At 40.5% G+C, this 27,009-nt stretch overlaps 1 protein-coding gene across 1 annotated transcript in view; it reads left to right on the top strand.

The window, feature by feature from the left end:
- The window catches only part of TBC1D9 (TBC1 domain family, member 9 (with GRAM domain)), a gene marked incomplete at its 3' end in the record, with an annotated part of 34,807 nt that extends 8,202 nt beyond the window's left edge, over window positions 1-26,605 (top strand). Inside the window, exons 3-19 of the mRNA XM_010144840.1 lie at window positions 520-748; window positions 1,774-2,035; window positions 3,167-3,374; window positions 6,024-6,230; window positions 7,990-8,160; window positions 8,605-8,755; window positions 10,338-10,552; window positions 12,449-12,566; window positions 13,555-13,840; window positions 14,974-15,103; window positions 17,193-17,291; window positions 17,412-17,480; window positions 18,727-18,967; window positions 24,214-24,279; window positions 25,296-25,382; window positions 26,290-26,364; window positions 26,505-26,605. Coding sequence (XP_010143142.1) covers window positions 520-748; window positions 1,774-2,035; window positions 3,167-3,374; window positions 6,024-6,230; window positions 7,990-8,160; window positions 8,605-8,755; window positions 10,338-10,552; window positions 12,449-12,566; window positions 13,555-13,840; window positions 14,974-15,103; window positions 17,193-17,291; window positions 17,412-17,480; window positions 18,727-18,967; window positions 24,214-24,279; window positions 25,296-25,382; window positions 26,290-26,364; window positions 26,505-26,605 — 2,715 coding nt within the window. The remainder of the gene's footprint in view (window positions 1-519; window positions 749-1,773; window positions 2,036-3,166; window positions 3,375-6,023; window positions 6,231-7,989; window positions 8,161-8,604; window positions 8,756-10,337; window positions 10,553-12,448; window positions 12,567-13,554; window positions 13,841-14,973; window positions 15,104-17,192; window positions 17,292-17,411; window positions 17,481-18,726; window positions 18,968-24,213; window positions 24,280-25,295; window positions 25,383-26,289; window positions 26,365-26,504) is intronic.
- Between the last annotated feature and the right edge of the window lie 404 nt (window positions 26,606-27,009).

Genomic DNA, 27,009 nt, shown 5'->3' with positions numbered 1-27,009 from the left:
GTTAATCTAATAGGAGATTTTTTTTTTCTTCTTCTCTTTTGCTTAACATCCACTAAGAGGGGTCATAAAAGTAATTTGATATTTTTCCTAATGAATAACAGATCCTTTTTTCCTTCCTTTTAGAGGAAAATTTTCTAGTGAAATCCTATCCCTGTCTCCCCAGGGAGCGCATTTATGTGGAAGGGGAAAATATTACAAATTGTAGGTGTTTTACAAAGAGTTGCTAGGGGTACTTGAGATAGGCTGGTTAATTTAAAACAAGGTATTGGCTAGTGGGTTGGTTTGGTTGCTTTTGACATAGGCATGGAATGAAGGCAGGGAGCAAGGTCACCAGAAAGAGAGCCTTGAATAAAGTAAATATATAAGCAAAAGAACGTGCAGAAGAACAAGAGATAAGCAAAAGGCTTTCCTGACATTGCAGTAACGGTTGAGGCCTCTGGCCCAGACAGCATCGGTAATAAGGATATCTGACACCCCATGGCAACTAATGTGCTGTGCGCTTCTTTCACTCCCTACTAGGGCATCATCGCCGAGTACAACAAAATCAATGGCATCAAGGAAGATGATGATACAGAAAAATTTAAGGAAGCCATAGTGAAGTTTCACAAGCTATTTGGGATGCCAGAAGAAGAGAAACTAGTGAACTACTACTCCTGCAGTTACTGGAAGGGGAAGGTTCCCCGTCAGGGCTGGGTGTATCTCAGCATTAATCATCTTTGCTTTTACTCTTTCCTCATGGGCAGGGAAGGTATGTTTTACAGTGGAATGGTGGTCTGTGCATCTAAGAATCGTTAGGAAATCTTCTGTAGTTTGTTACTATTCGCCTCCTGAACCCCTGAGGGTGTAAAGGCACTGCTGAGGAAGAGAGGAGCGGGGAGCAATTCCCTTGTTTGTTTTGTATTTCTCAAAGTAGTTCTCTGTAAAACAATACCTAGGTGTTGTTTAGAGATAGGTTCTCTTTAGGGACTGTGCCCAAAAGGGGATAGAGATGAGATCACAACAGTTTTGGCTCCTTCTGCTTTTACACAATACTCCAGTACTACTCTGGCAGACACTCTAAACTCAACTGATGCACGTACTCTTGTACAACACCAGAGTGTTGCAAAGAGCTCAGAGGAGACCCAGGGTCAAGAGCTGCATAGTGTGGATGCAACCAGTCTGCTTTAGAGGGAGTTAATTCTAAGCAGTGTGGAGGTGAGCAAGTCTGCAGGACTTGATTATGGCCAATAGATCAGTCCAAGGAGTTTCTACTTATCAGTTTAGACATACCCCCATGAATGATTTGATTTTAATTTTTTTTTTTTTTTTGACAAAAGTAATGTAGACTTAATCGCTATTTTAAGGACAGTGTCCTAACCTGTAGTGGTGACGGAAGAAAAGGCAACGATCTGTCATTACTGTAATATTTGAAACTTTTCAGTGTATAAAAACAACACAAGCCCATCTGATGGGCTTAGACTACGTTTCTTTGCTTCCAAAGGAAAAGAGGACATCAGATTCTGAGCAGTGATAAATTACGTTAGCCCCACCTAGCTTTGTAATGCTTTTGTGTGGTGTTCTGTACAGAAGTAAATGATACTGAAACTCTTTTATCTGCTCTTTGTCAGGTCATTGTAGTTTGTTTGTACAAGTTGAGTCTATTTATGCTGTCCTCCCAACTTTTCAAGACACAAGAAAATCTCAGCTGAATTTATTTTATGGGAAGAGAAGATAAATGCTTTTGAATATGCTAATTTTTTGTACTGAATCTTTCTTGTGTTTGTTTCTGTTCAGCGAAGTTAGTTATCCGCTGGGTCGATATCACTCAACTTGAGAAGAATGCTACACTGCTCTTCCCTGACATGATCAAAGTGAGCACAAGGTCAAGTGAACATTTCTTCTCAGTATTCCTTAATATCAGTGAGACATTTAAACTTATGGAACAGCTTGCCAACATAGCTATGCGACAGCTTTTGGACAATGAAGGATTTGAACAAGACAGGTCATTACCCAAACTGAAAAAGAAATCCCCCAAAAAAGTGTCTGCACTAAAACGGTAGGTGGCACTGGCTGTTGGTCGTTTGTTTCTCCTCAGTCCTTTTACTTGCAGCATTTTGTCCACAGGTTTTCTATTGTTTCTGCCATTTATTATCACTCCAAAAGGAATGATTGATTTCAGAAGTGGCAAAATGTGAATAATTATTTAAATGTAATTACTTGGTCTCCTGTGGAAATTGGAAAGGGAAAACATTTGAATATGAACATGTTGAAAAATAAGACATGTATTTAAGCCAAATTCTCATTTGTTCAGAGGCTCTTTAATCCCTGGACAGTGGCTGTGTTAGGTATCTGTTGTAAGTCCCTTTTATGTTACCGGGAGAAGGTAATAAATTGATTTAAGAGTTGAGAAATGTTCCTAATTTTCATACTTGGTCCTATAACTGGAATTGAAAAGTGACTTGATGATGAATTCTAGATAGAACTTATTTTAGGTAACAGGTACCAAAAAATGACATTCTAAGGGATGAAAAATTGCCTGGAAAGTATTTCTGCTTCTTTTATAGATATCATTTGATAGTTTCTCAGGGTTTTTTTTCGTCATTTTATATACTGATCACATTAGTGAACCATACAGAATTGAAACCAGTGCGTGTGTATATTTCTCATTACTCAATGACATCTGACATGCGTTGTGTCACTTTGGTTTGTCTTTCTAACTATTGGGTGTTTTGCACGGATTGCATTATCAAGACTGTCTTGAAATTGTTAACAAACTCCAGCCCTAAGGATTGCATCATATCAATAAATAAGCCTCAAAGAAGCCTTTTTGTGTGGTATTACATTGGGTCATGTGTTATTTAATAATAAAGAAATTCACTGTGTATCTCTTCAGAAAGCAGGGCTGAATGTGAAGAGATCACCCAACCTGTGCCCACTGAGAAGTCGGGATCAATCAATCAAAGTCATTCAGGGCAGAATTTCTTTTCATGTGCTTTTAGAATATTCCAGCCGCAGAGACTCTACATCCCTTATATGTAAACTATTTCCACTGTTTTGCTGTACAATCAGTGCTTAACTTGTGTGTTGCAGGTAACTTGCAATGGTTTGTATAAAATATATCTTAAAACATAGTAAGTATTTCTTAAAATGAAAAGCTTTCTGTGAGTTTGTGGGGTTTTTTTTTTAGGGATCTTGATGCCAGAGCAAAGAGTGAGCGATACCGTGCATTGTTCCGACTGCCCAAGGATGAGAAATTAGATGGACACACGGACTGTACTCTCTGGACTCCGTTCAACAAAATGCATATTTTGGGTCAGATGTTTGTTTCTACAAACTACATTTGCTTTACTAGTAAAGAAGAGAATTTGTGCAGCCTTATTATCCCTCTTCGAGAGGTAAATATTTGTATTTGTAAATATACATGTCAAATAATAAGGCAATATCCTATAGGAAATTGCATCCTAGCTTCACTATTGGAGAAAAATCTCCTGTCATCCCTTTAATCTATTGCAAGCGTACTATCCTCATATGTTCTAAATGATATTTAATGACTGTGTAGCCTAGTTCAAAGTTCCTACTACTAAAATGCACAGTGAATTTTCTCTTCTGAGTCCTTCCTCTCCCATAATTCATATTCTGATTTAGAGCCCTGTGGTACATTTTTTGTGCCTCATAGGGAGGGACGGATAATAAAACTTCAATAATTAATTAGTGAATCTTCTATTAAATAATGTCAGATAAGATTTGCTTTTTTCAGATGTAAGAAGATGAATAATCCTAAAGATTTGAGTTGTCTCTTCACACAGACTTGTAATTATTTATTACTGCATATGGAAAACATTTGTCAGCATTTTACCCTTTTTAAAGCTGGGTGCTTAAAGCAGATGTTCAATAAAAAGAATTTAAGTTCAATGCAATAAAAAAATTTATGTTGGGGAGGTTTTTTCTGATTGCTTGGATTTGTGAGTTAATGGGAAAATGTGTAAAATAAGTCTTGGAAATAATAGCAAAGCTGATGTAACCAAGGACAGTTTGGCTTGACTGAGGAATCATGGAATATTTTTAGGCACTGTTTCCCCCACAAATCATTAAGAGTAAAACCAAATGGTATTTGTTCGGAAACTTCGAAGTACAGCTTCTCTACAGGGTGTTGCTATGACTTTAGTTATTTGAGAACAGACATTTGATTACAGTTGTACCATTTGTCGGGAGCTCCAAGGGAGCAGTGGTCCTCCAGGTGAAGTAGTGGAGGAGGGGACAAAGTCTGCATCGGATATGAGCTCTTTTCCTGGATGCAGATTCAGCAACTGCTTTTGGTAACCACAGCCGCAGCAGCACGGGATTGAAAGCTGCTCTGAAGCTTTAAGAGAAGGAAATAGCTGAAGCAGTAAATGCTTTTGTGTGAGCAGGTTAAGTCTCAGCACCAGCAAGAACAGTAACACACCAGAACAATTGATCAGCGCCCTTAATAATTAAAGGGAAGCTTTCTGCTTAAGTAAAGGTTTGGGTCAGACCCTCACCGAGCTCGAGTAGTCTGTGATATCCTGGAGATGGTTTGGCAGGTGAGACAATAACAAAGCATTGATCTGGAAACGATGATCAGAACAGATGATTTTCAGAGGCTGACTCCAATGGGTGCAGTCTCCACTATCACCACTTCAGATGTGTCTGTGTCCCTACTTGAATAGAAAATAAGTGAATATCGGTGCTCATTATAGCAGAGCTTGCTGTAATGACTGTCCTGTGCCTCTGCAACTTGTCTGTCATTTCTGCTGATTGCGCTCGAACAGTTTTTAAGTGGAACAGACAAATGACACAGGAACACTTCTTAGCTAATTCCAATGTGCTGTTGGAGAACGTTCTTAAAGTTAATGAATAACTAACAGATTTGTAGTTCACAAAAAATAAAGAGGAAGTTGGAACTATAGAGATGTGACTTAGCTCCTGAGCTGTGCACTGCAGTCTTTAAATACGTCTTCAAAGAAAATGTTGTGCAAAAAATGGTTATTCTATCCTCGTAGCTAAAGACATATTGATATTATAGCACTAATGTCTCTGTTTTAAAAAGGGTGAGAAAAAAGAACAAAAGTAAAGGTCCTAGTAAACTGAAATGTGCCCTCTTCTATTCTGAAGGCAGTAAGATAGTTCTCATTACCTAGGAGATGGTTTAAAATCATAAAAGCAGTGGTTAGAAGTATTTACAGTTGTGACTTTTATTTTGTTCAGTGTATGAACTGCACAGACTGGGTTGATTGATTTATTTGTTTTTCAGGCTAATGATTGGTAATGTTCAGAACACGCTGCTGTTGCATAATTCATCCGCAGTGTATGATTTATCCCTGAGATCTCTTTGTGTTCACGTGCTTTACCAAAGCTCAGGGAACTAGTGCCCTGTACTGGGTAATTATGGTGTGAGTACTGTTCGCAGGTTGGAGTTCAGTGAGATCAGTGACCACTTCACTAACAACTGAAGGCCAGACAGAGACCTCCACCTCACAGGGCTGGATGTTTTCCTTTGAAAGGAAAGACATGGGGTTAGTTTCCCTTTGCTGCAGGTTTCTGGGTACTGTGAAAATACAGTTGTTATCACAGTATGCAACTATAATGTAATAGGAGTGTTATCCCAAAAAGGGCTCATTCACACTGTCAATGAAAAGGTAAGCAAAAGTCTCTGTTGATTCAGCATGGAGTGGTATTGGGGAGCAGGAGAGGGATTCGGAGGTCCTACCAAAAAATCTCATAGTTCTGCATCCCACAGGAGAACTTTTGGTTTACTGTTTCTTTTAAATAAAACCTGAGGACAATAAACTAAGCAGTGCAAAGGAGTTTTGCTGGAGAATGTACTGAAGCCAGTGATTTGAGGAATGACAGCCTTTCCGACTTTTAAGTCCTTGTACCCAAATACTGTTTTCCCCCAGAGGGATGTCCATAATGATTCGATATAAGGGACAAAGGGTCGTGGGTTTATTGTACAAAGATGGTTTCTTAGACCAAGCAACCTGAGTAATTAAAGATCTTAAGCTGTAGCTTCTGTTTCTTCCTAGGTGACAATAGTGGAAAAGGCAGACAGCTCCAGCGTGTTGCCCAGCCCGTTATCAATCAGCACAAAAAACAGAATGACGTTCCTCTTTGCCAACTTGAAAGACAGAGACTTTCTCGTACAGAGGATCTCAGACTTTCTACAACAAACCACTTCAAAAATATACTTGGAAAAAAATATTTCTGGAAGCTATATCAGCTCAGATGATGAGGTATGTGGAGGAACATGAGTCTTTTACTAGAAGAAGGAGATTTTAACTGGTGTGGGGAGAGAGAAGCCAGGAAAAAACTTTGTTTTGTAAAGCTAAACCTTTGAACACAGAAATGTTGCTTCTTTTGTGTTAATGCCTTTAGCTTCTTTAAGCTGAGCAGTTAAAATTATATGGATAGGGTACCTATTTTTTTCATGTCAGACCTCTGAGAAGTCACCATTGCTGTAGAGGAGCTACTCTACCCTACCTCTACGTGCTGCCACGTTCTGGAATTGCAGTGGATCTTGTTAGAAGGCGTCCTGGTTAGCCAACTGTTTAATTGGATAATACCGTTTACTCTCTATCAACTCGTCCAAGTTAGAATGTAACTGAGGAACTTGAATAATTTGAAGAAATTATCAGTTGATACAAAACTCTCTTTATTCAGGACTTTAGCTGCTAAATCTCATCGTTTGATTCTTCACAAGACAATTTCTGAGCTGGGCAAGTTTGTATATGCACCGCTGGCGAACTGTGGAACATTTGAACTAAGAAAAAAAAACCCTAAACCCTGTGCTGTACATCAGATGGCCCTATTCTGAACCACCTCTGCTATTTACCTGTGTAACGCGAACAGTTCTAAAATTACGTGATTGGATAAACTTTTCTGAGGGACTTTGACTATCAAGGCTTTTGTGGAATTCCTAGGTTTAAGTTTAGACGCTCCATATCACAACCTTGTCAAATCTGTTAAACCCAGCAAAGTTCAGCAGTTCAGATCTCAAAGCAGGAAGGAGTTTTGTCGTGTTTCATTTTGGTTTTATGTGGGTAGATCTCCCATTCCAAGTCCGTACTAAGCCATACCTTAGCATTGCGCTGAGTAGCCCCATTCTGTTTGCCACGTAAACCCTAATAGTCATGTTTTTACTTGCTTTGTGCATGGTGAGATGTTAATTAGTGTGGTTTTGTGCAGTTGTATACCAGAGGACACATGCATGTATGTGTAACGCTGAAACTTTGCCTTGCCTTTTGCCTTAAATGGATCTATGTATTCTACCTACTGAATTATAAACACAGATTAATAATTGCAAGCATTATTATTATATTTAGTAAGATGACTACATGCATAGACATGCATGACTGCATTTCAGTTTCAGGTGTTTAGTGTGAACTGTTGTATGAGATCTTACGTGATAAATTTTCAAAGCTGTTTGAGAAGTCAGAAACCCCTTTTTCTTCAAAATATTTTTCTTGCAAATCAGAATTTGTTTGACTTTTCTGTAGAACATTTTTTAAGTGAGGGAAGCAATGTATTTTATGTATGTCTGTATAAACATTTATGCATACACTCACTTTTATATCTGCCTATACACACACACACATATAAATACATGTTATATAGAAATCTTACGTTCTGGACAGTCAAGGAGCCACCTGGGGAGTCAACAGTCCTGTGATGTTGCCAGGAGACCAAGGGAGCTGGTTTAATTGCCCAGGGCTACTTGAAATTAACACTAGTTTGGCACTTCTTATTAGAGGATTTGATGACTTTTCAGAGCAGAGAGAGCAGGAGTTATTGAGAAACTGGAAATAGTTTCATTATTCTATCCTGGTTTAATTTCTGCTGTCATATATTCAGCCTATGAATGTCGCTGGGTGATTTAATTTGCTCAGGTTTTTATTAGCTGTTAGCATGTATAAATTTTGAAGTAAAATGAAGTAAAAAGTCCAGACTCTGGCTCAGTCCCATGTCTGTATTGCTTGTGACTGCTTTCTACAGGTGTTTACAAGATCAAGTAGTTTAATTTCTGCCAGCCCTCATAAAAGCCTCAGCTCTGAGTCGGAGGGAGAGCGACAGTTCAATCTCAATGACAATGGCATTCCAACAGCAACTCAAGCTTTAATGACCATGTATCGCCGGAGGTCACCTGAGGAGTTCAACCCCAAGCTGGTAAAATACACCTTGGCGTGCTGTACCTGACTGAAAAAGTTGTTAAACCATGTTTTCTTTAAAATTCATGTTTCTGACACAGAAGAGTTCCATCCTGCCACAGACAGTTAAGAGGCGGTGTTTTTCACAGAAATAAAACATTGAACTTGCTGTTGTTTTACCAGTACAGACAACTTTACTACCTGGGAAAAACAAAGTTGGCTGTAAGACAAGTTGTATGCCTGCCCTGAAGTACAACCGCTTCAGCAATATTCCTGTAGCAGCAAGGGCTACAGGGATAGAAACTAAGAAATAGGAGCAGGCAGCCCACTAGGAAGAGAATTGGCCTGTAGCCAAGTTATTTCTTGCTCACTGGGAAAGTGAGGACTGCTAAAAAGCCTGTGTTTCAGTGGGGCAGAGAGTTAGAGAAGCTGCACCCTTATGCCTCCCTGTCTTTGCTTTTAGGCTAAAGAGTTTTTGAAGGAACAGGCCTGGAAGATTCACTTTGCTGAGTATGGCCAAGGAGTGTGTATGTATCGCACAGAGAAAACCAGAGACCTCGTGCTGAAGGGCATTCCAGAAAGCATGAGAGGGGAACTCTGGCTACTCTTTTCAGGTAGGTGTTCATTTGAACGTGCCTGCGGGGTATAAACAAAAGCATGAGGGAAGAAAGGATTTCAAAGATGTTTAAAGGTGCAGATAATAATCATCTAAAAGTAATCTGGAGCAAGTAAGTCTGTGATCGTTAGGAGACACCAGGCTGGTTTAGACAAGAGTTCTGTTTAGACCAGTAAATACCCTTTCTCAGACACGCTCAAATAATTAGGGAAGGTTATAAAAAACCGGAACACACACCATTAGCAGAAGCCAGCAGCACAGGGGCTTCCAGACGTTCAACAACCACCAGCAGGCCTACTTCCCATTTGTTTAAGCATTTCTGAATCCAATTATGCTTTTGGCCTTCACAGCAAGTTGTTGCAGGGAATTCCAAAGTTTAAGCACGTTGCATGGAACCGCTATCTTTCTAATTTTTTTAATAATAAAAAAAAGTCACTTTACTATTTTATTAGGTAGCCCCAGTATGTGAAAAATGGTGAGAAAATATTTCTGTCCATCTTCTGTACCATATAGGATTCTCTAGGTCTGCATCTCCTTAGGCTTTTTTTCAAAGTTGAAGAATTTTATTTGTGTTATTACTAGTTGTGTGGAAATTAGTCCATACCTGAGGCTTTCTTCATAACCTTTCCGTTACTTGTATGCTTTTCCTAGCTCTGCCCCTCCCCATGATAGCTGTCACAACTACCTACACCGTTTAGGATACGAGCATACCATGGACTTCACGTAATGACCTAATGATGCTTTCTGCTTTGTTTTCTATTTTGTCCTTAATTATGCTTAATCTTGTACATCTTCTCTTTGCTCCTGGGCATTAAACATGTTTTCAGAAGATATACACAGGAACGCACAGATGTGTCCTGTGTCTGACTAACAGCTAGTTTGGACCAATTTTCATGGTGTATGGATAATTAGTATTTTCCATATGCATTACTTTGTGCTGCTGACACTTGATTTCCTTTGCTGCTGAGATTTTTATTTCCAGAGAAGCTTTAAAGTCAGCAGTGAAATCTCATAGCAGTTCTGTGTGTGTGTGATGCTGTCTCCAAGACAGGCTAAGTGCTCTGCCCAGGTGACAGAGTCATTTTCAGAAGCAGGAGCAGACCTCTGGAGTTCCTGTCTCATGCTTTTGGCTGAGATATTATACTTTCTGCAACCAAGCATTAATTTACTTGCTCCTCAGGGCAAGAAGCTTTCTCAGAGGCGTATCTTGAGTTATTTAGGAAAATCAAACCCACAGTCAGCTGGTAAGAGAGAGCATGTGGTACCATGTGACCGCACAGCTGGTTTGTTCTCCATGCCTCCTGTTTCCTTCTGGCTGAAAGAGAAAGAGGCTTTATCTTCTTTTTTTCTTCTCTTTTCTTTTTTTTTTGTTATTTTTAACCTCATTATAAAATGCCTCTAGAGCAGAAGACAAGAAGAGGTGATAGCTCAGCAAATCCTTTTTTTAAAATCACCTTTACAAAAATAATATATTTGCTTTTTGGTGACAAAAAGGGTAGCAGATGATCATCACGTTGGGATACTGTATATGCTAACCCATGCTTTTTCTTTTGGTTTTAATACTCTTCTCCCACTCCCAGGAGCCATTAATGAAATGGCCACTCATCCTGGCTATTATGAGGACCTAGTGGAGAAGTCGATGGGGAAGTATAATCTTGCTACAGAAGAGATAGAGAGGGATCTGCACCGCTCTCTTCCAGAACACCCTGCGTTCCAGAATGAGATGGGTATTGCTGCTCTAAGGAGAGTCTTGACAGCTTATGCTTTTAGAAATCCAAACATAGGATATTGTCAGGTAATTGAAGTACCTTGGCACTCTTTCAATTTCTGGAATTCCAGTTCTTTCTTTGCACTCCCATTTCTTACGCCATGTGCACGGGTATTTGGCTGTGTAAAGTGCACTGATAGACATACAGTGCTGTGAGGTAGAGCCTCAGTGCCGCAGAACTACAGTAACGCTGAGGGCAGAAGGCACAAGGACCTACTCTAACAGAAGTATTAGCAGCACATGCTGAGAGATGTTCATAGTTTTCTGTAAGCATATATTCTGCCCAGAAATCTAGAGTCTAGACAGAAGATAACAACAGTGCTGTCCTGAAGAGAACATCTGCAGAAAATGACAAAGGGACCCTGAGGAAAGGTTCTTTTAATCAGAAAAAAAAAAACAATCCAAACTTTAATTGTTCAGCTTTAAATTTTTACCTGTTTAATGAATGTATTAGCTGTAGTAACCCTTCAGAACCTTCTCTACTTTTTTCTAGTGATGCTATTCTGTCATTCAAAACAAAACTAAAAACAAAACGCACAAAAAATAAGGCACCCTGGAAGATACCTTATCACTGCACATCATGACCATGTGTTGGTAGTTAATGCTGACCAGTGCATGGTCATGGAGTTTTTATGCCTGCAGTTCAGGTCACTTCAGTTTCTGGTCCCAAATCATTCTTTCTTGCTACGTAACTTTGACTTATTACTTGGGCTCTTTCCTTGCCTTCCTACCTGTTTTTGCAAACAGGAAACTTGAATTCATGAGTGTTGAGAAGTCTGATTAATGTTAAAACTGCTAGGTACAACACAAGTGAGAGAAAGTGCAAGCAATTCTAACAAATACCATCTCATAAATTATTTAATAACAAATATAATACTAAGTAATAGCTGCAGTAACTTTTTGTGAAGGGGGTGGAACAGAGGAACAGTAGAAAGATACTGTGGTTCTGATTCCTAAAGCTGTCACAGTAATCGTTAACAGCCTGGGGACTTGATCCACGGCTTACAGATTGCTGACTCACAGTGCGGATTCAGACACTGAAGTATTACGTACACAGTAGACAAGATAAAAAGGAATAGCATAGACTTGGGCAGAGTTGTAACGATGTTTTGAGTTTCAACTGAAACCTTAGTTGGTGTTCCAGACAGGTAGTGATCAAGCTGGAGTCTTAAAATGTTACAGGATCTGAAGCGAGCAGCTAATTCCTTAAGGAGGCAAACTGAGAAGCAGATAGTACTGAAAGACTTGATTTCTGCAGTGTAACAGAGTCTAGTCAAAGGCTGTAAGCAGACCATTCACACATCATTGAACAATGATGGGATACCTGAAATCGAGTGAAACAGACCCTAAAAACCTGTTGTGTACGCAGTCAGACACTGAGTGTCGGGCAACAGCAAGAGGGGTTTGTGCTTGTTCATGACTGACACTATTGCAGGTGTTTGCCTCACATCACAGATGCTGCGGCTTGACCTGTTCACAGGAGCAGAAAGCGTGGGGAGTGCCGGCTGTATCTGCAGGCGTTGCTACAGCAGCGGCTGTCACTGGTGCTGGAGGAGGCAGTTAACCTGCGTCATATCCAGGCTCCCCAAGAGCACCTCTTGGGAGAGTATCCGTAGCAGTGTAACTGGATGCTTGCAGACCTGAGTGGGCTCCTGATTATGAAAAGAAATCTTAATTTCTCTTTTTGTTTAAAAACCCCCACCCAAAACCTCACCATTGTTTTGGTTTATTTGAGGCTTTCTTAAACCTTCCTTTGAGCACTGGGAAAATCCTGCCTGCTTGTTTTACAGGGAAATACTTGAACCGTTTGGGGTGTGCAGGGGGAGATGTAGCTGATTCCCTAACCGTAGTAACCACTTATCTGCCCAGTTACTGTGCTAGGTATTGAATAAATGGGTCTAGCAATTTCTATTTTTCTTTTAGGCCATGAATATTGTCACTTCAGTACTCCTCCTTTATGCAAAAGAGGAGGAAGCTTTCTGGCTGCTGGTGGCTCTGTGTGAACGTATGCTGCCCGACTACTACAACACAAGAGTTGTTGGTAAGTTGTGGGGAAATTTTCTAAAATGGTGGTACAAAAATTCACAAAATTATTGGTGTTATTTGTATCGAAAGAAGCATATGTGTAGGGCTGTGTGTGGCATAGATACAGCTGTGGATGCTAATGGCGAGACAGCTTGCTCAGGGGCATAGAAGCAATTCCCTAAACGTGCTGCGATAGCTAATGGTTTTTCATTTCCTTAGGATTAGATAGCATTCTAAAGTGAGCTTAAACAAAGGAAATAAAAAAGAGATGGGAGGCTAAAATTTGAATTTGAGATGATGCAGTTATGTAATTAAGGTATGGTGGAAGCAGGAGCTTTGTCCGTTTGAGTAGAAGTCTCTGCGCCTGTTTACCTCTGATTTGACAAGGCACAAGTATCGAAAAGCTGTTGTTGTCAGATGAGTTTCCGTGTGTGTGGAAGTGAATGACTCTTCAGTTTGTCATGGCAACTGTCTTCAGGGTGGCTCACAAATGCTTGAGATACTCATTCAGCCTTAGAAATGACCCTTCCTGGAATGTTTAAGACCGTGATATTATGGCACAGATATGTATAACACAGAGTTCTCTTGGAGTAAATCTAGATGCTCAGAGACAGTCGCTCTGGCCTCCTCCAACAGGTGATGCCGAGAAGTCCTGTTCTAATTAGTACTGGTAAGTACTAAGTACTTGAGTAAGTACTAAGTTAGTAAGTACTAAGCCATAACTCCTGCAGGTGTGAGACCAAACTGACGCTTTGATAGCTCTTACGAAGTGTATAATTTAAAAAAAAAGTATTACAGTGCAATTTGTATGTACAGCTCAGTAGTGGAATAGAATCTGTTATTTGTCTGGAAGTGAGAGAATGCCGGCAAGCCACACGTAGAATATTCTTAGGTTTTGTATTTATACATATAAAATATGTTTGTGTATCATTTTCTCCCCTAAATAGTTATGAGGTCATTTACTCTCGAATTAATGGACACCCCTCTTTATTTATTTTCAACAGGAGCACTGGTGGATCAGGGTGTCTTTGAAGAGTTGGCTCGTGACTATGTTCCACAGCTCTATGACTGCATGCAGGACTTGGGTGTAATATCCACCATTTCCCTGTCCTGGTTCCTCACTCTTTTCCTCAGTGTAATGCCATTTGAAAGTGCAGTGGTGGTTGTGGATTGTTTCTTCTGTGAAGGAATAAAGGTGATATTTCAATTAGCACTTGCTGTCCTCGATGCTAATGTAGACAAGCTGCTTAACTGTAAAGATGATGGAGAAGCCATGACGGTCTTGGGAAGGTATTTATTACAGAAAATGAAGTCTCTTAATTTCATTTTTCTTTTTGCTTACTTTTCTGATTTGTGTTCTTCTGTGTTAAAACACTCAATTTAAAATGGTACAATATATATGTAAAACTTTTACGCGTTTATAGTCCCTTTTCACCCATATAAAGTACTCTTTATATTAATCTTAAAATAATGTTCAGTGACCCACGAAGTGTAAGTTTCAAGACATTCAAATAAACTTCCCAAACCTGGTTATAGAAACTTATTTTGGTTGATTATTAGTTGATTACATGGTTTTTGTTACTTGATCTTTTGCTTGCTACCTTTGTAAATGCTGCTAAGACAAAGCCTTGGTCTCAAGAGAAATTATTTTGGGAATGGACTGAACAGAATTCAGAAGAGTGGTAGGCTCTTGAATTAAGAGATTTCGGTGAAACAGGAGGCTTATAGACTGGATTAAGTCATTTAATACAAACTAACACTGCCAAGTGTAACCTCCAATCTCCTCCTGGTTGGTAGTAGTGTTTAGTCCACGATGCTGATGAAACTTTGGAAACGTTTTTCCTGATAAGTTTCATTAGTATAGCCTTACTGACGTCTGGTTTTCATTTCTTTGGGATTAAAGATGACTGTGGCTGCGTTCTCTCTGAAGTTAGATCCTCAGCAAGCACTGGGGCTTAAGTGTTCTACAGCTGCAAGGTAGAAGACAGAGGATCTACAGCAGCTACACACCAGTGGGAGGAACAAGTTCTTAAAGCCTCTTGCAGCAAGGCTGGGCAGTAGTAGGAAGAGAGGCCACGTAGACTGAAGCACACCCACCCTTGTTCCCTTGGTGCTCTAATTCCCTTAGCATATTTAAACAGCCAGAAACAACAAACCGGTTCAGTGAGCCACTTGTCTGTGACTAGCTGTGTCTGAGGTATTTCTCGGTAAGGATAGTGAATTACAGGGTTACCTTAGCTCTCCTTGAGGAAAAGCAGTGTTAGGATTTGTCAAGTTACTAATGTCAAAAATCATGTAGTTCATTAGTAGAGTGGCTTGATCATTTTTACATTTAATAATCTTACTCTGTTAACCCTCAGAAGGGAGGGGGTACAAATAAACCTTGAGTTTCTCATGTATCTTTTTTTTTTTTCCCCCACCAGATATTTGGACAGCGTAACTAATAAGGACAGCACTCTTCCACCCATTCCTCATCTTCACTCGCTGCTCAGTGATGATGTAGAGCCTTATCCTGAGGTGGATATCTTCAGGCTGATCAGGTCCTCCTATGAGGTAGGACGGGATTTCTTAACAGGAACTTGCCAACTCACACTAGTAACGCTTTACAGAGAAATTTGATGCTCTAGGTTTTGGCTTTGCTTGGAACTGGAAGAACGTAGAAGAAATACAGACTCATCTCAGTCTGAAATGTGGTAGGGGGATTTCTTAACAGGAACTTGCCAACTCACACTAGTAACGCTTTACAGAGAAATTTGATGCTCTAGGTTTTGGCTTTGCTTGGAACTGGAAGAACGTAGAAGAAATACAGACTCATCTCAGTCTGAAATGTGGTAGGGGAGAGGGGTTAGTTTTTTTTTTTTTTTTTACTTTTAACCCAAACTTTTCATTGGAGCTGTTTTGTGTAGAAGCCCGCAGCATCAAACGAGAACAGGCAAACGACCAAAAAGTGATTCACAGACAAAAAGCTGAGTTGGTAATTCAAAAAAGGTTAATTCTAATTTAAGCTTTTTCATGATTTTCCAAACTGAAATATTAGTGAAATCTATATGATGTTAGAAAACCTTTCTATTATCAGTGGAACTTCGTTTCTTTTTACCTTTCTTTTTTTCAGCAAGTGCTGATTATGACCATGGGCCACTACTGGCTTCTGTATTATCACAAAGCCAAAAAAATTTCCAGTGAGAGGAGCTGTTAATAACTAATGTCTGTAAAGCACAGGACAAAGCCTGCAAAAACCTAAAATTTTCAAACCAGTTCAATTGTCCTTAAATTTGAAAAATATGCCATCAGTTAAAATGCCCCTGAAGATTACACTGACATACTAATTTTTTATAAAAATTAAATAATAACTTTAAAGAGTTTTTCACCTTCATTTCCACTTTCCCATCCATTGACATGCAGGGTAAATTATTATTTTTAGTTCAAAATGTAGGTTCATACTTAGCAATATGACAGCTGTTTCAGAGGCACTTCCTATGTCCCTAAAACCTCCTCGCATTAATAACACGGTATCTATGTAACAGGGAAGTAGGTAGTCCTCAGAGTATTCTACGCTGATTCCTGGAATAGATGTGGCCTCCGAGCCGTAAGACCTCTCTTTGCAAGGTTTTGAGACCTCTGTGGTGATCGATATTCATGGACGTTAACCTAGATTCCACTTTTTCAAAAGAATTCTTTATTGGCAAAATGCACCAAGTACACGAAACTTCTTTTTGTTCCCAAGGTATAAAGGTGCACAGCTCTACAGATAAACTCAGCTTTAGTGTTACTTGGATCACGCAGGAATGTGCAAGTAAATGATTACCTGCTTATGTAGATGCACTTGCACTGGAAATAGAAACCCCTCCTGTATGAAAGCATGTCTTGCCACCCTCTGTGAGTTTCACTTGTGCCTTACTTACGTCTGGCGTCATTGTTCCTGCTGGTCATCCACGCTTTTCTAAGCATGTTACAAGTGTTTTCTTGATGGCAAAAAACTTCTACTGAAAGTTCACAAAAGGGATTAGGCATTCCTCCACAGAAGAAGACATGGAGTATTGTTCCTAATAGGTTTTCCCCTAGGATGCTTCTGTAGCATATGCAGGAGTTCCTTGAGACTGTTATGTGCATTGTGAAAAAAAACTTCTGAAAATAAGACTTGGGCACTTTAGAGAATCTTCTTCCTAACAGAAGTCGCATTCCTGATGCTTGTTTCAGATCCTCATGAATGTAAGGACTGCTGTACTGTCTCAGCTGTTAGAGATCCAGCTAGTCCAGATCTCTTCCCTCTCTGTGGCACTTCAGAGATATTCCAGGACAATCTGAAATAAAACCCTGGAGAAGGAGTTATGAAACAATCTATTCAGAGATATGCCAAGCAAGAAATTCTAACTGCTGAGATTATGGTTTGAAATGTGAGGATTTGTAACTTAACAAACACCTTTCAAATTAAATGAAAATAAATTATTGGGAAAAAGAAACTCTAGGCATATATTCCTAAAGTCTTTGTAGCTTTTATTTTAGAAAAATGCCTTAACATCAGGTCTTTAAATATACCATTTGTGGTATATCATAATTAAATTAATTTCTCAAATACATTAAAGGCAAGCTAAGTATTCCGAATTTTAATACACAGAGTGTCCTGTACTTTTTCTCTTTTAAGAAATTTGGAAGTATCCGAGCAGATTTAATTGAACAAATGAGATTCAAACAAAGGCTGAAAGTTATCCAAACCCTTGAAGATACTACAAAGCGCAATGTGGTAAGTACTGAAATAATGTTCTTTGCAAAGATCAGGGTCAGTCTGTTTCTGGAATTTAAATTAGCTTTTCAGTGGGACGTGGGTTTCAAATCCGTAACTGTTAATGTTCTGTTTCAAAAGGTACGAACTATTGTGACAGAGACTTCTTTTACTATCGATGAACTGGAGGAACTCTATGCTCTTTTCAAGGTAAAGCTAATCGAAAATAAGATCACATGCCTGCAGGCAATCCAAATGCTCATTTTTGATAGAGGACCGTGTCTTTTCTAAAGACCGGGCTGAGTCTGTGAGTTAGTTACTGTCTTAACACAAACTTGAATTAGCTGCTGTGTTATTGAATACACAAAAAAATCCCCAAGCAGTTTTCAGGAAATAAGTAATAAACTAAATGATTTGTCCATGAAAAAAAGGAATATACTGATGAAAACTATTCTAATGAAAAAGTGAATTGATAGAGGCTTTTGATCAGTCTTTAGAAACTTACATATGTCCCTTTACCTGACTCAAGTTTCAGGACTGAGCTCAGAAGTACTTTTATTCTATTAGACAGTTTAAACTTCCATATCACAACAGCTGACTTCTGCCATTGTTAATGTTTTAATGAATTCTGTATTACATGGAAATATAGTGTCACAAAGTGATGTGTCTTTCTAAGTGGACCGTACAACAATATCATTAGATCCACAAATTTAAAGGTGACCAGTTAAAATGCTTTAGCTTCACCTTCATGCACAGTGCCTTAAAACAAGGTACTTTCTTTGATTTTTTTGGTATACCATGAAGAATTTATTTCCTTTCAATTTCCCATCTGTAATGTCAGGTATTAAAATTGTCCAAACCCTACAGTGCCTTCTTTCAGTCTTCCATGGAATCAGTGAGACTGAGTCAGACAGTCCACCCCATGGTGGTGATCACCGGGCAGTGCTAGGGTCTCTTTCTCTAAGCTGCTGGATCGTTTTGAATTAGATTCCACCAAAACCAGCTCCAGAACTTTTCACTTTTCACTGCAGTAACACTGAAAAAGCAAGTCTTCATACAGTATTTTTGAGACTATAGAGTTTAACAACAACAACAAAAAATTCAAATAAACAGCTATTTTCTGAAACTCATGAGAGTCCCCTTTCTGACTTGAGTGTGTTGTGAGGTTGAAGAGGGTGGCTAAGCACAACAAGCCCATGTATATATGCAAGTCACAGCTGCTTACTGCTCTGTTCAAAACCGGTGTTTCATGTTTCATCTGCCTGGGAGGCAGAAAGAGATTTATCTTTTTTTTTTTTTTTTTTTTTTTTTTTTTTTTAGTAGGAGAATGTCTTTTTGTTCTGGTTAGAGGAGAAACATCTTGCAGAAGTGGAAGGGCGATTTTTTTTTTTTTAAAAACCTTTATAGCAATGAGTTGTTTACAGAGGTGATCTCACAACATTTCCCTTTTGTTCAGGCAGAACATCTGACTAGCTGCTACTGGGGAGGAAACAGCAATGCTATTGACCGTCATGATCCCAGCCTGCCTTATCTGGAGCAGTACCGGATTGACTTCGAGCAGTTCAAGGGGATGTTTGCTCTCCTCTTTCCTTGGGCATGTGGCACTCATTCAGATGTATTAGCTGCACGCTTATTCAGGCTTCTCGATGAAAATGGGGACTTGCTCATCAACTTCCGTGAATTCGTCTCTGGGCTAAGTAAGGACAATTCACAGCACTCTCGAGATAATCTGATCAAAAGAGTTTGTTTCTAAAGGGGACCCAGTCCTTCAGAAACACTGATGTTACATTAGCTATTGGATAATGAGTTTGATGTGTGCCAATTTGCATAAGTCACCTTTGTTCTTAGAGCTTTTCATGCTGTCGTTCAGTTCACTTTAGCATGGCTGTGGCAGTGGTTCCCACTGGAGTTTAGGCTGGTTTCTGTAGGTGCATCTACATTAGCTGGTGGTGTAGCACACTGGGAAAAGAACCACAAGTGAACTGCACATCCATTAAGGTCTGACCACTAATTCTCCATACAAAAATGTCCTGCAGCTTGTGTGCTTAATGGTGTGCTTACTTCTAATCAAAGTATTTCCTTCTGTAAGTTCTTCTGTAGCATTGCTCTCTCAATGACAGTGCATTTTGTTATCTGCTCCTTAAACTTTCCCTGAAAGTTGGGAATTCATATTTTTAGTCAGGGCTACCAGCTCTGGAAAGGGGAGAGAGGCAGCATTTGCTTCCTGGATTGTTCAGGAAGAAGGCTTTTGAGAAATTTATGTGCGCATTTAAGGGGCAGGGGAAGGATGGAGTGAGGATGTTGGAGTATTTTGCCCCTGAATAGAAGTGCTTCTCTTTAAAAGTCTGCTGACATTCCACATACGTATGTCCCTGTGTAAGGGGAAGTTATCACACCTCACAGTATATACAGTAAGGGGTATTGCTTGCATTACTTCTCAAATCAATAACCAAGACTGCAGTCTAAGAGAGAGAGTCTGAAAAGAGACCTGAAAAGGAGAAAGTGGAGCTGCAGGTCACGTAGTGAGGCTGAATGTCATTAATGGAGGTTACAGCCCATGCAGGTCTTGAAGAAACAAGATTTCAAGAAAGTTAGTATTGCAGCAAAGGGAACGTGCAAGCCCCAGGACTAACGTGAAGAAGCAAAGAAGGCTACCCCTTTTTTGAATGCAGTAGGAATTATTCCCTGTAAGTGACCAGCACCTCACCTTCTATATCATCTGTTCCTTCATGGCAACCTGACCTTACCTTCAGCTTTTACATTTTGATCTTTTTTGAGGGAGAGAAGGTTTCCCAGTCTGGCTTTCCACAACTCCTTGTAACAGTATTTTAAAGTATTAAGGCTCCAAATGGAGTCTGGCATTAAAACCTCCGTACAGCAATGGTAACACCTCTTCTCTCACAGGTGCAAAATAGCTGTGTGACAAGACAAGTGACTGCACACCTCCCCTTCACACCACCCAAAAAACCAGTGCTTCCCACGGTGCTGTTCTGAGTTGTATTTGAGGGACTGTTTGCCAGTTAACACTTAATGACCTTTTGAGATGTGACCCATGGATTAACTGCTCTTGTTGCTTACGGGGTTAGTAACAGTCAACCTCTTACTGGTTGAGACAGCATTTTTTAGAACCAATAATGAGTAATAAGAGGAAGGAACAGTGTTGAGCGTGGTGAGCAGAAATGACTGTAAGATGCACAAATGTGGCTATAAGCCAACATGACTGAACTAAAATCTTCAATGGGCTAAACAATCAAAACTGCTCATTCTGCAAAACCACATTTTTTCAGAAACTTATCCCAGTGTGGCACAGCTTGAAAACTTTTCTTTTTTAACAAAAGACACACACCCCCCCACACCCTTTTTGTTTAAGAAGCGCGTGAACAGTAGCAAGGTCAACACAGTCAACAAAAACAAGATGGGATTTGTTTGAGGATATTTTACCATGCTCCAGGACTTTCAAAAATTCCACAAACATCAGTGCTTCAGTTTGCTTCCCCAATCCAACAGGCCTTGGCTAGAAAAATCTCCTAAATGAGAAAGATTTTCTGTTGGAACAAGACACGTCTGCTCAATGGAGGACTGCGTTGCCTTTTCCTTGTGGCTGTCCGAGAAAGCATGGTCAGAAGATGGCCATTCTGGAGGTGACCTGTGGGCACTGTGCCCTCTTTTCTTACTGTGTCCAACAGCGGTGTTGGACTCTGGTCCTGGTTACTCAAGTCTAGCTTTCCTAGAGGAAGTGGCCTGTTGAAGAACTTCCTAGGCATGGCTCGTATCAGAGGGTGCTTGTTGATGGCTGAAGCAGTCCTGGCCCCTGAAGCATTTCTGTTTCACAGCTCTCTCTTCCAGTGGCCTCATTAAATGTAGCCATAAGGATTTGTTCCCTTGAAGCCTCTCTTTGATGCCGCTGTCTCCTAGGAGCTTCGTGAAGAGGAGGTAAAAAGGGGTGCTCTGTGACCCAGCATGGGCTGACGGCCCTTTCTTCTGTCAGCACAAAATCCTTGGGATGTGAGAGTGCTGTAATTGCAACTTTGAATCACCGCTGCCTTTTCATATCCCCTGCAGCAAATAGCTCAAGAACCTCCTACTTCAGGTGCCTCTAGGGCCCCAGCTCAGCAAAGGTGAACAACCTGGTGTATTCTTCTAGACGTTTACTCTGTGTTGTGTCACTGCAAGTTCAAATAAAGGGGCAATCTTGATCGGTTTGCTGTTGGAGTTGAGCTGCTCAGGAAGGGTTGTCAGCCTTGGCTATGAGCTGTTTGGGGTATTAACTCGTGCAGAAGCTTACTTGCACCCCGTACCACACTGGATTATAGCATATCAGTTGTTGACTCAGGATCCAAATAAACTAGAGAGATTTCCACATAGACTCAAAGTGGCCCCCTGCTTCCCATCATGTTTTTGCAATACTCCCGTGTCAGAGTATGCAGCTGTTCCACCTCTCCAGTGACTGCAGTGCTTGCCACAGCCTCATGCAAAAGTCAGCACTATGAAAACTGTCCCAAGAAGTACCTGAGTGTATTCCGCAACCCCCACCCCCCAAACCCAGTTTTTCTCCAAGCACAGGTTGCAGGAGGATGTTCAGAAAGCAGGATGTTAACCTCATCACTCCTCCAATCCTTTCAGGAAGCTAAAGGCTGTAGAAACACTCTACACCTCCCCACTTGGTTTCAGCTGCCTCTCTTGAACACAAGACTTTCATGTTGCTGCTAAGTTTTTTATTAACAGAATGAAGTTCTAACTTGTTTAATTACTTTGAAAATGGCCTCAAAGAAGATGGGGAAAACTGCACGTACGACATTATGCCCAGAAGAGTCTTGGTACCTGCACGTTGTTGGCAGAAGGGGAACAGTCAAAAAGGGGGCTCAGTGACGGTTGTTCCTAGTCATACCGTGAAAGGGGGTGTGGAGGTGAAGTCCTGAGAGAGAGGGACAAGAGCAGGCATGCGTGAGGACACTGGTTGCAGGGTGCAGTGACAGCTTCACTGTGGCTGTTTCAAGCAGAAAAGAGTCAAAGGGTGTAGTCACGCTCCTTTCCAAGGACTGTTTCTTCTCTCACTGAAAGTAAATTTTAAACTTTTGGGTAAAAATTAGCAATGTATCTTCCGAAACTCACACTGCAAAAAAACAAGGCTTGATGAAGGCTTTAAGACCTGTGACTCCAGAGTGCCAGGAAGGAAGTATTTCTGGTTGGGGTGAAGAATCATCTCGCCACCTCCCCAGTGCTGTTCACAGGCCCGCAGCAGGGTCATCTGCTTTGCTTTGTTGTTCAGAGATGCAGGGGCCGTGCAGGAGACCACTGAATTTTCTGGGCTCTGCTATGAAATTATCCCTGTGCCGAAGCGTGCAAGTCAAAACAGTGGCCTGAGCTGAGACAGCCACTCATACAAAGGTCTCCCTAACTCCCAATAATAGGGGCACATCTCCCAGAGGTCTTCTGTTGTCTTTATGAATGTAGCCTATTTTTTTTATTGTTATTTTTTAATGCAGTCCTCAGATCTTGGGTAGCCCACTGCAGCTCCCTGCAGTCAGGTAGTTCCTGCGAATTGCCATAGGCTGTCCTTCCCTTTGTAAAACTTCCTGACCACTCCCAGGGAAAACCCAGAGGGTTGTCTCTGAGAAAGTCCAGATGACATCTTTGGTGAACAGACTTTTCCCCCTTGTATTCTCTTCATTCATGTACATTTTGAGGGGAAAAAGGGCCTGGCATTAGGAAGCACACACTCAGACATTTCAGACAAAAAGCAGCAGCACCTGAGCTTTTTCAGTTCTCCGCACCTGGGGACAGGGAGAGGAACCAGCCTACAGGTGTCACCAGCTATCCTGTGCACTGAATCCTGCTTTGGTGAATGCATCACTAGCTGGTGCTGGAGGACACAGAACCGCAGCCTGTTCCATGCCTTGGTTATTTCACGTGGGCTTTGGCAGTGGGGCACTTCATGTGGTACCTGGAGACATAACCCAAGTCGTAGTTTCACCAGAACAGTAAGCGTTACCTGCACAGCGTGGTACACCAGACGGGAACATAAGGAGGTTTTGCCCTTAAAAAAGACTGAGTTGAAAGCAAAATAGCTGTTGTAGATGTACTCAACTCTTTGGCCTGACACCTGTTTTTGTTGTAGTCATAAGCTTTACGTTAGACTGGGATTGTTAGCGTTTGCCAAACCTAGCTTTGTAGTTTGCGTAGCAGAGGTAAGTTGACACGGTAGCCTATAAGGTAAAATAAAACTCTGCATGACCTAATTAACGAAGATTAATTAATTTGTTTATGAATTACATGTCATAACAAGTAAGATTTATGAAGAAGTCTGATTATTGGTTATCAGTACTTCAAAACTAACTAATATCTGTTTAATTAATTGGAAGGAAGGACTGCAATAGACCCCTTGGATTTCATACAGCTAATTGTAGTGTGGACCAGAAAGGAATAGGGGTTGGGGTGGGTAAATCACTAGAAGGTATTGCCTGGACGTCAGTTTAACCTGTGGCTGAGCTGTGATAAATGCTGTTTACTTGGATTTCTCTCTCTTTTTTTAGTAAATATCTCATTTTCTGAATCATGTGATATTATTATTGGATCCTCAGATCGAAAAGTTTGAAGCTGACACAAAAAGGCCTTATTAACTTCCAGCTGGAGGCCTCTGAGTGGTAATGTGTGATGATCACAGATTTTTTTTTTTAGGTGTTACAAAATAGACATTTAATGAAGGACCTTCAACAAAGAAGGTTGAAGTACAGACTGTAATTCATGGCAAGGTGGTCTGTGTTCTCTTGCTGTTTCTACTGCAGACAATCTGATCTTAGAAGTCAAGTGACTGCCTTATGATCACAGACTGTAAAGGGAGTACAGCGCTTTCCAGAGCGAATGTAGCATCTTCTAAAATGGAGTCGTGTAGCAACAATAATTGTATGCTGAATATTAACGTACCATTTATCATGCTGGTTAGGTGCAGCGTGCCATGGAGATCTTACCGAGAAGCTGAAGCTGCTGTACAGAATGCATGTTTTGCCTGGTAAGTGGTGTAAAAATAGCTGTTGTCTTGTTGAGAACAGAAATTTGGAGCAGAGTTGTTTATGACTAGTTTCCCCAATTAAAAATTAATTTGTGGAAATTATTATAGCTGTTTATGCAGTAGTAAAATACGAGAGTTTCTACCATGGCCAAACACGGATTTGGGAAGTCTGAAAGCACCCATGCAGCCCTGTATTGCTCCCACCACAGATTTCTGTGTCTCTTGTCTGTATAGCTGGGTCAGCATCTTCCCCCATGTATAGCAAATAAAGGGATCTTCAGCCCAGCTTTCCATAATGCACTTTATTTAACAGTAAAGCTAGCTTAAAATGTTCCTGCATGCCCCGGCTACTCGTTTCTGTCCCAAGACTTTCTTCTTGGTTTCCACTCTGGGCTGACAGAACTGTTGGCAGAGAGAAGCTCCGGGTGGTTTCAAAGAGGTGTTTTCCAGGGAGCTGTACAAATGGTTGGGCTCAGATAAGTGAGGAAGGCAGTTCAGGGTGGAGAGGGGATGGAAACATCTCAAACCGGTTTTGCCACTGAAGAAAATGATGTCATGGAACCATATCCTCTCTGGCTTGACACGAGTGCCATAGAGAACCTATTGCTGTTCTTACTGAATCTGCAATTTAAATGTGTTGTAGCTCTTCAGGTAGTTTCATTCTTGTGCACAGTTACATCCTCTGGTAAAGATACCTGAAAGCTTTGAGAAGGCATTCAATCCCATGTTCTTTGAACATGTGTCCCTGGTTGCTCCCAGCTGGCTTTGCTGCAGGTTGGCTTGAGTTAGTCACTAATTTAAAGAGAAGAAAATACAATTTTGTTGAACTATAACAGAAAGAGATCCATTTTTAAGAATGCGGCTTCTGTGAGCTGAAAAGAGATGGTTCCTAAGCCATCACATCCTCACACTTTTACTTCTAGAAACTGATATTACCAGTGTATCCGTGGAAATACATTCTAGCTTTTAATTAAAGGGTGGAAATTTTAATGGAAGAATTTTATTATATTGTTTAGATCCATCCCCTGAGCAAGAGGAGCCAGACTCTGCTTTTGAAGCTACTCAGTACTTCTTTGAAGACATCACACCAGAGTGTACACACGGTAGGCGTCTTTTGTCTCGGGCATGAGAAGATGAGGTAATGCATCTCAAACAACATGTCTTTTTAGGCAGCTGCTTTTTTATGTGATGAACTTTGTAAGTGAAGTGTTCTCTGTGAAAAGCAGTATGTGGTCTTTGTAGGTATTTTGATATCCTTAGAGGTGCAGGCGTGTGCGCACCAAAGAACTCCCCTGGACTGCGCATTGAAGGAGTACTCTCAGCATAACGTCATTAGTGTGTTGCCACAGGATTAATTTTACTATAATTGCAGCACATATGTCTTGATGGAGAATGGGAAAAAATGTATTGGCTTTCAAGATGTATCCGGATCAGAACTTAAAATATTCTAAAAACAGAAGTCAAAATATACGTCAAAATGTCGTTCAGCAGTTTGAAATCTTTTTGTGCCCTGATGAGCACGTGGGTCTACTCTTGTCTAAAGGGCATTCCCTTTCTTGAGGTATTAGGTGTTTAGTTTCTCTCTGGTTCAAGGAAAATATTACCCACCCTTCAGATTACAGGGGAAGGGGTGGTTGGTTAAAAGTACGGGTAACAATTAATAGACTAGAGATGGCGTTTTTAAGTCTTGATATACCAAAGAAGATGCACTAATATAATCACCAAACATATATTGGTACACAATTGGTAGAAGCTGTTTGTGTCTTGATAACACAGACTAATCATTGTACTACACAAGCGAAATCTCAGATAGTCCTTGTCTTAGTGTCTGTTAATTATATGGAATTTGTTAGCAGATGTAAGAATAAGCAAAAATCATTTAGTCCTATCCTTTTTACTCTGCGTTTTTGCACTGTAACCATGTTCTTTATTTCGCACTGTACACGTGAAAAGTATGTATGTATCTCAAACCACACTGATCTCTCTCCCCCCCACCCCTCCACTTCCTAGTTGTTGGCCTAGACAGCAGGAACAAACAAGGAGTAGATGATGGGTTTGTGACAGTGAGTCTGAAAACAGACAAAGGTATGCATGGTGTCTCCATCTGAATTACATCCTTCCTGTCTTGTAAAGATACTCCTTTTAAAAATGGAAAAAAAAAAAGTATTAATTTAAGGTTTCTTCATGGTCTTCTCCTGCATCTCTGGGTGATTTGTTGACAATAGGCAAGAAGAGCTCACAAGAGAATCGAAATTACCTGAGAATGTGGAGCCAAGAGAATAAATCCAAAGCAAAAAACACAAAGGACTTGCCCAAACTGAATCAGGTACTGCTGCTGACACTTACTTCTTTTTTGTTAACTTTAAACTTTCTTCACATGCTGTCGTGGTTTAAACCCAGCCAGCAACTGAGCACCGTGCGGCCTCTCGCTCACTCCTTCCTACCCCCGGAGGGGGGCAGGAGGAGAGGAAAGGTAAAAGTGAAGCCACATGGGTTAAGATAAGGAGAGATGACTTGACCAACATTCACAGATGACTTGACTGTGAACACTGTAACACGCGTCTGCCTCGGCCACGAGCCCATGTGTATGTTGCATCTCTACCTTGATGGCCTGAGGTATCGTGGGCCCACTGAGACAAAAATAATTGACCCTTCTGCTTCCAATCCAGGTCTAGTTGAGATACTTTCTTTAAACTCAGCAAGCCAGTCCACCTGCTGGTGGCCATGATG

This window comes from Buceros rhinoceros, unplaced genomic scaffold (assembly GCF_000710305.1).
Source record: "Buceros rhinoceros silvestris isolate BGI_N320 unplaced genomic scaffold, ASM71030v1 scaffold161, whole genome shotgun sequence".
NCBI classification, from domain to species: Eukaryota; Metazoa; Chordata; class Aves; order Bucerotiformes; family Bucerotidae; genus Buceros; species Buceros rhinoceros.
The sequence above is the reverse complement of the archived record's forward strand: the minus strand, read 5'-3'. Positions and strand labels throughout refer to the sequence as shown.